The sequence below is a fragment of the Lactuca serriola genome, chromosome 4 (assembly GCF_051521515.1).
Source record: "Lactuca serriola cultivar US96UC23 chromosome 4, Lser_US96UC23_V15, whole genome shotgun sequence".
Taxonomy (NCBI): Eukaryota; Viridiplantae; Streptophyta; class Magnoliopsida; order Asterales; family Asteraceae; genus Lactuca; species Lactuca serriola.
The window spans coordinates 108,168,784-108,182,271 of NC_136411.1; the positions used below are offsets into that span (position 1 = coordinate 108,168,784).

The following is a 13,488-nucleotide window of genomic DNA, read 5'->3' on the forward strand; positions in this document are numbered from 1 at the left end:
CAATTCAATATAAATTTGTTGTTGCCCCAATATTTTCCTCTCAATTATTAATTTTTTTTAACTTTTTTATTGTTAAATTTTTGTTAAACCTAGTACCCATATTCCATGAAAGTAGCTACGCGGCTACGCCCCTTAAAAAGAATAGTTTTCCTAAATACATGTAGTACATACGATCTTATCTTCTAATAAAAGAATCCTGAATTGTCACATGTCCTGCTTTTACATATATGTTTTTTCACGTTGCATTTTTCTAGATTATAAGATCATCTGTTATACCCACCATACACCACATATGTGGTGGGTGTCACATCAGCACCACATTCCCCTACTACTAACACACTACTCCACATCATTATTTTTATCTTTTTTTTAATTCAAAAATACAATAAAATTACATTTTTAATAATTAAAAAAAAAACATTCATTTTTTAAACTAGTTTTTCATTAATTATAAAAATAAAATTACAACTTCAAACTACATTACTTAATTAATCTAGAAATTAAAAAAAAAAAAAAAACATTACATTAATTAAAAAAACAAACAAACAAATATACATATAAAAAACTAATCTTCGTTCATGTTACGTTGTTACAAATGTTCCGCGACATCTTCTCGAAGATTAAAACACGTTTCACTGTCACGAATTTCAACAACTCGCTCTAAAAACTCATTCGTTCCAAGTACGAACTCCTCAATCGGAATGACAACGTCGTTTGGATCATACATGCAAATCGCTCGACCTTCATCTTCAATAATCATATTATGCATTATAATACATGCTATGACCATTTGTTTAATTCTTTCTTTATCCCAGAGTTATGTAACATATTTTACTACATGTTATGTTTGCTTGAGGACTCCAAATGCCCTCTCGATATCCTTTCTCACCGATTTCTGTTTTTTTGTAAACAACTTTGTCTTTTCACTTCGAGGAACCGAGTATGCCTTCATCAATGTGGAATAATCCGGATATATCCCATCACCAAGGTAGTAACCGTATTTGTACGCGTTCCAGTTCACCGTGAACGTAAATATAATTGAAAAGAGGAGATTGGCCAAGAACATTAATGTCGTTGTTAGACCTCCTTACTCCGAAGAATGCATGTCATATCCACAAATCTTGAGATGCAATAGCTTCTAGGATGATATACTTGGTTCACCTATATCTCCTCGAGTGAACTAACCATGCCATGCATTTGGACATTTTTCCAAGCCACATCCGTACAAGCTAGACTGCCAAACATACCCGGAAATCCATGCCTCTCTTCATGAGCTGAATATAATCTCTCAATATCACGTTGAGTAGGTTTGCGCATATATTGTTCATGAAAAAACTCATACACACATGCATAAAACCAATCTACACATTCAACTACGGTCCTCTCGAATACTTTCAAGTATTCGTCAGATGCATCAAATGCTATATTGTATCCCAAATACCTAAGAGCAGCCTCACATTTTTGTATACTGCTAAAACCCATTCTTCCTCTAGCGTCGGGTTTTTGTTTGAAAAAATCATAATGAGATTCTAAAGCATTACTAATACATAAAAATATAGCCTTATTTAGACGGAAACGACGTTCCCACGAGTCATCATTATAAAGACAATTATCGGTAAAGTAATCATGTACCAATAAGTCGTGTGCGGCTTGACGATCACGATTGACGACCGCCCTTGTACAAGCAATATTTGAACTTTCTTCGTCGTGAATGTGTTGCCCAACGTTGAAGAATGTCTCGACGAATTCTACGTCGTCATCCGAGTCAAAAGTTTTTAAGAATTCCATGTGTTTTGTGGAATCCATGTGTTTTGTGGTTTTAGAGAATGAAGGTGTAAGATTTGATGAAAATAAAGGGTTATATTTATATGTATTGAATTGAGTTTAAAAATGGTCAAATAGCCGTTCAATGGGCGAGAAGGCGATGCACCAATCAAATTTTGCGTTTACAATCATCGTTAGCAACACGATGCACAACGACCACGCCCAACCATGATTTGTCAGGGTGGTGTGCACGAACATTTCTTGTGGCCACATAGACCACGGATGCTCTCGTTGAGAGTATACCACATGGCCTAAGTTAATTGTTTTCCTGCCCATCTTATACCCTCTCCTGAATCGGACATTTAAATCTCATCTTATATACTTTTGAATTAGAAATTTAAAATTAAGGTTCAATCAATCCCATAAAATCTACTAAATTTTTTTTACCATTATCTCAATAACATTCTATTCAAAGATAATCCAAATTTGAATCCTAATTTCTATAATTATCATGTATAGGAATCTCTCACAACAACTGTAGCATGTCACCATTGCTATGTTACCATCACCACCATCCACTACGACAACCACCACCGAACAGTCCCCATAACTTACTCAAGAAAAAATAAAGGAAACGACATTGATTTTTAGTTTTAGCACTAAATTGATTTTTATCGCTAAATCTATGTGAAGTATTCTTTTGCGATTGCGATTAGGGTATAGAGGATATCCTCCCATCATTTTCTACGCTCTAGCAAGCGACTCCTGGAACAAAGTCAGATATCTTTCCGATTCTATCTTTTTTGCCTCATGTTTTTGTAATTTTATGACAACGCTTCATCCAAAAACACCTATTTTGTTCAACAGACATTTGGTTGCATATCCGGTTGCAAGAGTTATCTTTTCTTTCCTTGAGCTTGGTGAACAACACGATCCTAACTTCACATTCAAATAACTCAGGTGTCTTTCTTTCATTGCCTATTTGGATCTTTACAATTTTTATGACAATAGAAAGTTCAAAGTTAACTATAAACAAACCATTTGGTTTTATTTTGATTTCTCTATCAATTTTTAGTTATTAGGATATTATTATTGATGTTAAAAGTTATTCAACATGTGTTGATCACATATGTTGTTTTGATATTTATCAGACCCACAACTGTTTGTATATGTGTATTGTTTTGAGCTGTAGTTTGATTTTTTTTTTTACATTTGGAGTTTTTGTTTTGTTTGAACTTAAAATAAACGGAATGCTCTTGGATATGACTCCCAATCAGTTAAGCACATAAACATGCTTTTAAGGTAAAGGTATGAAATAGTCAAGTTCACTTGCTATCTTATATTTCTTAATTGATGTAATCAAAATCATTTATAAACTTTGGTCATGATGTTTCAAAAAATAGGAGACGAGACGAAATAATATGAAGATGACACGTAGAACACAAGTGTAATGTCAAAGCACAATAACATCAAGGTCTTATGTAACGTCCTGATTCTCAGGTATTGATTTAAATAAGAATTCTTTTGTTTCCAAGGTCTACTCGACGAGTTGGTTGCCCTACTCGTCGAGTAGCAGCGGGTTGGTCCACGTGTTTTAGTGGTCTACTCGCCGAGTCCAAGAAGGAACTCAACGAGTAGGAGCTGGCAGATGAAACCCTAAATCCCGGGGTTTTGCACCCTATTTAAAGAAGCACAAGCATCCCTTGGCCTCTCTACAGTCCATTGAGAGTCCAGAAAGGCCCTAACTCAAGTGTGTGTGTATTCTTTTGAGGTTTAAGCTTGGAGGGGAGTTTTAGTGAAGGGATCATTTGGGAAGCAAGCTAGTTGAAGCAAGAATTTGTGGGTTTCAAGTTCTGCATCAGAAAGGGCTCTCTTGAAGGTATTAGATCGTTTTTCCCTTGGCTCATTTTCTCCTAAACCCTATTGTGCATGAGTTTAGGAAAGGGTTCTTGTGTTTAAGCCAAGATCTGAAGTTGTAACTTCAGATCTGGACTCCCCTTGGCTTCTAGATTCATAAAGCCATCAGCCTTGTCTAGTATGAGCCTTCTCTCAAGGATGTGACTTCATTGCAAGTTTAGTTGTGCCATTTTAGGGTCTTAAAGTCTTGCATGCACGTAAAATTTGCAACTTTACGTGATAAGCATGCCTAAGGAAGTTGGATCTGCAATTTGGGGCCTTGGCATGGCTTGAAAAGTGTCTGCATGGTTAAAGGGCTGGAGGGACTCGGCGAGTCGCATAGTCGACTCGACGAGTCATATGAAGATAGACATTGAACTCGACGAGTTGGATGAACAACTCGGCAAGTCCGATGAAGATTGCCGTAGACTCGACGAGTTGGATAAACAACTTGACGAGTCGGTTAATGTTTCCCCAAATTGATGAATACGTGTGAACCTGTAGAGTTGCAAGAAGGAAAACTCGATAAGTGGCCTTAGGGTTTCGAGCGCGAACCTTAGGAACTCGACGAGTCACTCCGGGGACTCGGCGACTAGACGAGTATCTCGAGGAACTCGGCGAGTAGCCGAGGGGACTTGACGAGTAAGGGTCAACATGGACTATTGACCTTGATTGTTGACTTTGACTTTGACCAGGGGTTGACTAGTTGACTTATGGGGTACCTTGAAAGGTTGGGAGCTTACGAGTATGGTTATATTATGATGATAGGTGGTAGAGTTTGTGGTAGTGATCTGAGAGTTTGAGTTTATCTACCGAGTCGGCATTTGCAAGTTGAGTTATCCTTACTATATCAACAGGGTCTAAGGCACCAAGGCCGGCCCTTTAGTTGTTATCTTGGTTATGGTATGCTATATGTGGTTATGAACTGATAGTTCGGTATAAGGATAGACAGTACGTTATTATGCTCTTATGATCCGTAGGGATTGGTATGTTAGTGACCTGCTAGGTCGGTGCTTGGATTATGAGGGATTGCTAGTATTGATGATCAGTGAGGTAGTTATGTTTGATACATGTGTATGCCAGTATATGTTAGTTATATGCACCTGATTATTTGCTTGATGGTTGGGTTGAGGCGGTCCTGTTTTGTGTTGAAGGCCAACATACCCTACGAGCGGTCCGGAGGGACTGTAGGCTCGAGGAGGGCGGTCCAATCATGCCGAAGGCTCGGGATAGACTCAGTTAGACTATACTACAGGGCGGTCCAGTCAGACCGAAGGTCCAGTATGCATGTTGTTGATTATCTGTTACTGATATGGTATTATCAGTGTGGTATTGGTATTTTGGGGGTAGCTCACTAAGCCCTCGGACTTACAATTTCAGTTTATTGTGTCAAGTACATCAGGGGACCGCGGCAAGGCGAAGGCATGATCGTACCGCTCCTCATGATTTGTTTATGTTTCTGGGAAAACTCTAATGTTGGATATTTGAGAACAACTATGTAATGATGATTGGCTTTTTAAATATTTTGAAAAAGTTTTAAATTGGCATGAAATTTTTTGGTGTGACATCTTATTTCTTCATTTTTCTGATATTTTGGGCCATTTTTTGTCATAATTAAATAAAACCCTTTTAAAAATTGTAGCATTCTTTCCGACTTTTTATTGTCATACAGGTTGGATTAAGTTCTCTTAATACAAGAGTAAGGGGAGTGTTCTGGCTAGGTTTACATGGAAGCGATTCAAAATGGTTTTGGAAATTAGTGGATCTGGGTTTAAAAGATGTCTTAAAGCCAAGGAACATAACATCTAATCTAAAGGAAGAAGCACTACTGAGAAATACAAAACCAAACTCTTTTATTTGTGCTAAAGACATTCCAACCTATATTTTTTTTCTTACATATTAATTACTACATGATATTATCAATGAACTACGATAAAAGCAAAGAGTTTTCTTTTTCTATTTTAAAAAATGATTTTTTGAAAGTAAGTTGCTACATATAAAAGCTTATGAGAAATGAAGTTTTGTTGTTGTAGCCAAAATCTTTGACAGTTATGGAGATTACGGTTGTCATTAAATGTCAATTATAGAAGTCCGTTATCTAATGTTTCAATTGATATGCATAAATTTCAATAACCATGATACAGTTATGGTTAATACATTAAACTTTTTATAAAAACCAATTTATGTAAATCTATTATCAATGATTATTATTATATTTTATATGTTATTTTGGTTTTGTCAACTGTGGATTCCACGGGTTATAAATTAGTTCAATATAAATTTTTAACTTTTTATTGTTAAACCTAGTAGGACTCACCATCCATCCACCCCATGTGTTTTCGTAATTACTGACAAAAGAATTCTCGACCACACGTATACCGATGATACGTGATACCTAACATCCATTATGTATATAATTTTTGAATTATGAAGTTGCTACACTTTAGTCAAAAGCTTTAGGTAAATTTGTTTTTTTTAGGTTGAGGAATTGGTCAGATCAGATACATCATTCATCTTCCAAATATAAGAAATTGAAACATTCTAAACAACTTCAATAATCAACGAAAAAACAAAAGACAATATTGATGACATTAACATAACACCGTTTTTAGTGTGAAGCAACTCCATCCAAACATCATTTCCTACACCAAATATGATGACCTTATAATATCCATTAGCACCAAATTTGATGTTAAAGTTCCATTGATGCACTTTTGCATAGTATAATGTAATATTTACTTAAATATGTTATAAGCATATTTTTTGTACTTAATAACATGTTTGTTTTATCAATATTACAATTATTTTGAAATGATAATATACAAATAATTTATTTGGGTATATTTGTTTAATAGTATAATTTACAAAATTATTATAACAAAAAGACGTACAACAAGTTCGTAAAAAGCTAATATACACAAGGGGTATTTTTGAAAATCTAAATAGCTTCTCTAATAACATAACATTTACATTGTACAATATGTATGTTATATTCATTCACCTAAGTGTAAGGGGCATTTTCTCCTTTCGCCTTTTGAAGTCTCGTAATACGCGTTCTCTCTCACTAACACTTGCTGATAGGACCCACTTGCTAAACTCCACTACTTCCATGCCCATAAACCGGGCAACCAGCCTATACTGCTTCATTTTACGTGAAGCTTTTCCATTTTCATTGTCACTATGTGTAACTGTAATCGTAATTGGTTTCTTCTTATTCTTAGGGACCGGGGGCAAAATGGGAATTTGGGTGGATGTATCAACTTCTTGTATCACGTTGCATCCACGCCCATGGCTGATGATATCCTCGTTACGATGTGCATAAACAATACCTGAAAAAACCATTATCAAATAGTAACCAAAAATGTGAATCTTTGATAAAATGGGAGTAATATGGATGAATATAAATCTTTGTTATATGTAGGAAATAGCAACGTACTTTCATTTATTTGTGCATTATAGCATGTTACTTTCATTTCTTTCCATTACATTTCACCATGTTACTAATTTAGCCACTGAACTATCATTCTTTATCGATTTTGCTACCAAACTATTTGTTTTTAATCGATTTAGCCCCTGCACTATTATTATAACAATTGTTAAATTCTGAAAGTACATTGTCTTTTCAGTTTCCATCATTTTATCAATCCAGCTACTTTAACTATTTAACCCAACAGTTTTTAAAAAGCCAATTTTCCTAAAAGGCACAATGCGTAAAGTATTTTTACAATTTTACCCCTGTGATGGGGGAGAAGGCCTGTGGTTGAGGAGTGGAATTCTATAACAGAATTATTTGCCTAGCAAAGGCAATTCATAATGGGACAGAGGAAGTAGATTATCTATATTTTACCGAAAGCAATGATTTCAAAAAAAAAAAAAAAAACTTACCCAACATATCAGGGCTTTTGGATTCTAAAGAAAATGTTTCCCGTGATTGTGGAGGAAGAAAACACATCCCGAAATCAGACAAAGTTTGTTTTTTTTCAGTATCGTTTGTGCCTTGCTTATCATGTGAGTGAATGATCTCACTTGTGAACAGTTTGTCTGACAAATCACGAAACAAATTGCTGATCCCGAAAAGCTCGCCTTGGAACTCCTTGCAATCCTGGATCAAAAAAAAAAAAAAAGGTGTGTTTGATAATTGATAGATAATTCTCAAATCTCAAGAGAATGAAATTGAAATGTTTCCTATAATTAAACCTACCTGGACACCTTCAAAATAACGTTTTTCGAGTTTCCCAGAAACAGCAATATTAGAGAGCTGTTGTTTGTAGACTTGACGGGTGTAAACAAGTTCTTCAAGGGAACCAGCCGCCAGCATCCGGAACACCACCACATGCCGCTTCTGTCCAAACCGAAAAGACCGGTCCTGGGCCTGCAGATCATGGGCCGGGTTCCAATTCGGGTCAAATATAACCACACGGTTCGCACTCACAAGATTCAGCCCAAGCCCACCCGCACGGGTCGATATAAGGAAAACCTGAAATCACAACATTTTACACTCTACTTTGTAATTTATTTTTCACCCATGAATCATAAAAGATAAAGTAACATTACTATCTATTGGTAAAAACATAATAAGTACAATGCCATTGTGGATAGGAATCGACCTGTTTGCTTGGACTTGAATTGAAGTGATCAACTAGAGATTGGCGCATGGCAGTTGGGGTAGACCCATCAAGCCTTGAAAAACTGTATCCTTTGCGGATAAGAAACTTTTCAAGTATATCCAGCATCCTACATTACAACAATACAATCCTTTCCTTTATCAGTTATCACTGTATTATGTATATCTATGATCTATCTATTGTCACATTGCTTTTTGTAACTTCTATAATATTAACTTTATTATTTTTCACTTTAATGTTACAGTACGATAATATTCTCTGTCAAAGAGAGAATACAGTAAGACAAGACCATCCATTAGACACTCTGAACCGAATACAGTAAGATTACAATGAGACTATTTTGCTCCAGGATAACAGTAAGATAGTAAAATAAAAATTACAAAAAAAATGTAATTTTTTGAAAAACCCTTAAATTTTGATCATATTCCGTATTCTATTTTTTTTTTTTTAAAAAAAAACCCTGGTTGATGACTTGTTTACCCTAAAATCCCAATGTGTAAACAATTCCAGATTATTTTTTGTCCTTCCCGTTTTTTAAAAAAATAAATAAATAAATAAAACTATCGCTTAAACGTTGATGAACCCAAAATATAAAGACTTTTCTGAAGATTTCCGAGTAAAACTTCATATATTATGGATGTTATATATTGTATGTAAATAGAATATATAGTTTCAACTCCACACTATATATTATTATTATTATTATAATTGATGTATTCTATTTTTACACATCTTAAAAATAAACTTTCATACAAGCTCATTGAAATAAAAAAATAAGATTATAATAATAAATATATTTCTGAGTTAAATTTATAAGAAAAATATAATTTAACTAAAATAATGAAATTTAGAAAGAGATGTTATCAACTTTACATAACTAAAGATGAGTTATATTGCTACTTTTCATTCCATTCCATTGTGGGATGGGAAAAAACACCCATAGCTAAAACATAACCAAACGAAAGGAATGGTCAATTCCATTCCATTTACTTTTGAATTATAGCATCCTATTTTTAGTTAATGTGTTAACATAAAGTACTTCCGATTCTTTTCTTAAGGCATCGTACTTTGAAAAATCTACTCATTTATAGCATTGTACTTCCAATTTTTTTTTTTATGTTATTAAGACATTATATATTGACGAATCTACCTATTTTTAGCAATGAAAATTGCTTTGTCATTGGATGGCATTGCTATAATTGGGTGGATTTTTCAAAATGTAATATTGTAATAATAAGAAATGAAAGTAAGATGCTATAATAAGGTATATTTTTATTCTTGCATACAATTTTTCATATTATAGAGGGTTAAATGCAATCAATAGCAACATACTTTTATTAACATATTTATTACGGCTTCTAATTTTCATTTCTTTCTATTACAACATTATAAGTTGAAAAATCTGCCAATTATAACAATGTCATCCAAATACAAAACAATTTTGAATGCTCTAATTGGGTATACTTTTCAAAGTACAATGCAATTTAAAGAAATAAACTGGAAGCACAATGTTGTAATAGAAGGAAATGAAAGTAAAAATTATAGCACACAAACAAATGAAATAAATGAAAGTATGTTGCTATTGCCTGCATATAAACCTTCATATTTTGTGTATTAGAAATGTAATAGAAGAGTGTTGTTACTGAGCTTTTAACATATAAATCAAATTACCTGACAGAGTAACTAAAGAGAAGAATCTTATCCCCCTTTATAATCCAAGATGTCATCAAAGTATCCAAAGCTCTCATCTTCCCACAATGTTGAACATCACTTAGACCCATAAAACTCTCGTTTTGATAATACCCTCCCACCAGATCAATATCTGTACCAAAAACAGCTGAGGCAAATTCCTTGTCTTTCTTCACTTTATCTGAGTCATCCCTTGGATTAGGTTTAATAAGCTCCAAATGATTGCTTATCTGTAATTATCAACTCTTATTAGAATATGTGAATCACAGTTTCACCATTTTATCGATTTAGCTGCTCAATTATTATAAACCAAATGGGAAAAATGCAGATAAAACACTTATACTTTCTCGCTTTCACCACTTTATCGATTTAGCTACCTACCTAACTGTTTTCTGTAATGATTTAGCTGCTCAATTCTTATAAAATCTCAATATAAAAAAGATTTTACCTGTTGGAGCTTGGTGAGGCAAGGAAGAACAAGACAAAAAGGGCACGAGTCACAACCATCAGGATTATCCTTATGAAGATAAGGCCAAATAACACCATTTGGGACAATTCTTTTACAACATTCCACTTGCTTAAGTGGGCTCCCACAGCTACAAGGGAGATCCTTATTAATAAGACATTGAACATCGGGTAATTGCAGCATCCTTTTATAAACCCTTTTTTGCACCTCACTCATAGCACAAAACACAACATTATCTTCTTTACCCATCATAAGATGTCCAATCGTCTCCTCTTTCGTTCTTCTCAACAAAAATTTCCCCAAAACTGACACCAAATGTTGTTTCCTCTGTTCAGCAATTTTAACAAATCTTGCAGGAGCACTGGATCTTTGCCCATGTTTCAAAGGCTCATCATAGTAATCCCTGAAATGTTCACGGGTCCCCATCCCCCCGGGGACCACCCAATCGAATAGATTAAATAATTCCATGATTTTGTTTTGCATTATGGTTCCTGTTAAACCGTATCTTTTTAGGGTTTTGATGGATAAACAGGCTTCATAAAGTTTTGATTTTTCGTTTTTGAGCCGATGAGCTTCATCGATTATCACAACTTCCCAATTTAATTCGGATAAAATGTTTCCATGGATTCTGTATGTATCGAAACTTGTTATAAGTATTTCAATCCCATGAGACTCGATTTTGTCGAAGATTATGTCACGATTGGCACCATGGTATATAGCAACATTGAATGTTGACCATTTGGAGAATTCGATTTCCCAGTTTTGGATTACAGAAGATGGACAGATTATTAAAACAGGACCTTTTGTTTCTTGTTTGTTCTTGTTTGGATTTGTTGTGGTGTCATGTTCTTCATCTTTTTTGTATATGGCAGAAAGAAATGCAATTGCTTGGATAGTTTTCCCTAATCCCCTGATAAGTTAGGAAAAGAAACTTAACTCTGACCAATCATAAAGCAAAACCATGAAAAATGTTGGGAAAATGAAATCAAACAAGTTTTCAACCAAAAAAATTCATCAAATTGTGTATTAGTTAAGCATGTTCATTTCATCATTTGATTGGATTGCAAGTCGATGAAAAAAGTTGTAATAATACACATATGTAGTTGCATATATATTTTTTATGCCTTTATGGCAACACATTTAAAGAAAACATGAAATATCAATGACAACTTTATTCATAAAATATCTTTTTATAGATTACTCACATGTCATCCCCAAGAATGCCTCCATGGTTCTTCTTGTATAAGTTGTACAAAAACTTTACACCACTTCTTTGATGTTCTAGCAGCCTGCAATTTATGGAAGCGGGTACCTGGAGAACAGTTTGTCAGATGATAAATCTCCTAAACTTTCATCCATAGATTAAGTGTTGTCCAGTTAACCCTAATAAGTATTAAGGAAACAGCACCCAAAAATGGCCAACTTTAAGCAAAAACTTAAAATTTCCCAACTGTCAAATATCGATTCTATTTTTGACTCATCTTAGTGGCAAGAAAACAGATTCTCAAGATTAATAAGTATGATATTACCCGACTATCCATTGATTCAAGAAACAATATAAAGTTATCCAATATATAGTATCCCTTACTTTAAATTAAACTATTGATTATTTGATTCTATTCTTGAACTAACAATAATCACTTTGAAATTGCACATCCAAACACCCTTAAGTATTTCATCACCTACTTTTCCCTCTAGCTTAACATAGAATACAACAATCAAAAACATAAATAGAACATTAAACACAGCAAGAAAATCACAAGATAGGTACTTGTGGAATTCATTAATATAGACGGGGTTTTCATAATTTACCTGCACAACAGGATTTTGGCCGGATTCGGAAAGCACCAAAGGTTCATAAGGTCCAGTAGGATCAAAAAATGGAGGGGCTTCCAACTTAGGTCTTGCAATCCGAAACCCATTTTGTTTTTCTAAATCTTTATTTTTTTCCTTCTCGTCTTCAAATTTTCCTTCGATAGCATCATCGACCAGTGGATCGTGTTGCTTAAATTGACTAGATTCCTTCGATTGTTTTGTAGGAAGCAAGGTGGGTAAGAAACTATAATCATCTTCGAGTCGTAACAGTTGCTGAGAGAGGGAAGATTTGGGTGGTTTTCTAGGGTTTAGAGTCGACGCAGTTTGTGAGTATGAAGAGGAAGATGGTGATTCTGACTGGTATGCACAGGGTTTGAGAATTTCCTTGAAGCTGTTTAACGACATTACCGAGAGAACTATGACTTGAGAAGATAGATGGTGTTCAAATTTAGAGGGAATGTTTTCATTGAATGTTTTTAAGAGTTTGAGAATTTCCTTGAAGCTTGCTCCTTTTGGATTTTTCATAGTAAGAAAACTGATTTTTTTTTTTTTTTTTTTTTTTTGTAAACATCAGAAAAATCTGGGTACGTTTAGTCGCGGAAAAATAGGCCGTTTTTTGGAAAAAAAATTCAAGGAAAATGAGAATTTTGAAAACGCGTTTAGTTCGTCTATTTTTCTAAATTTTTCACGGAAAATGAAAATTTTACATTTTCTAAAATTACAAAGAAGTTGAAATTTTTGGAAAACTGATAATCATTGTTTTCCACATTTTTCTAATTCCAAAATTTTTCTAAAATATAAACACACACTCACTCCACCTCATCCACCTCTATTTACCTTTACCTTAACACCCCCACCCCCACACACACCCACCCGCACACACACACACACACACACACACCCGCACACACACACACACACATACATACCCACCCACCCACACACACACACACACACCCGCACACACACACACACACACACCCGCACACACACACACACATACATACCCACCCACCCACACACACCCATAAACACACACACACATACATACCCACCCACACACATACCCACAAACACACACACACACACATACCAACCAACTCACCCACACACACAAACACACTCACACGCATACCCACCCACACCCCCACAAACACACACACACATACCCACCAACGCACCCACACACACAAACACACTCACACACATACCCACCCACACCCCCACAAACAC

General features: G+C 34.8%; 1 protein-coding gene across 2 annotated transcripts; it reads right to left on the minus strand.

Moving 5' to 3' along the window:
- Window positions 1–6,480: 6,480 nt before the first annotated feature.
- Window positions 6,481–12,738, minus strand: SWI2 (switch 2). 2 transcript variants are annotated; one of them, XM_079039659.1, is made up of 9 exons: window positions 12,253–12,738; window positions 11,646–11,752; window positions 10,423–11,350; window positions 9,957–10,204; window positions 8,268–8,394; window positions 7,862–8,137; window positions 7,546–7,762; window positions 6,843–6,989; window positions 6,481–6,812 (listed from the first exon to the last, which is right to left on the minus strand). In XM_079039659.1, exons 1-9 carry the CDS (start codon window positions 12,658–12,660, stop codon window positions 6,658–6,660), a joined length of 2,613 nt encoding a protein of 870 aa, XP_078895785.1. In that variant the 5' UTR covers window positions 12,661–12,738; the 3' UTR covers window positions 6,481–6,657. The 2 variants fall into 2 exon arrangements, with proteins under 2 accessions (XP_078895785.1, XP_078895784.1); XM_079039658.1 differs by having other exon boundaries at window positions 6,481–6,989.
- Window positions 12,739–13,488: the final 750 nt, after the last annotated feature.

Excerpts from the sequence above, each read along its gene's own strand:
- SWI2 (XM_079039658.1), bottom strand. The coding sequence starts at position 12,660 with ATGTCGTTAAACAGCTTCAAGGAAATTCTCAAACCCTGTGCATACCAG. Across the intron at positions 11,753-12,252 it reads GCCAAAATCCTGTTGTGCAG|GTACCCGCTTCCATAAATTG; the intron begins GTAAATTATGAA and ends ACTGTTCTCCAG. Across the intron at positions 10,205-10,422 it reads GCCTCACCAAGCTCCAACAG|ATAAGCAATCATTTGGAGCT; the intron begins GTAAAATCTTTT and ends TGATAATTACAG.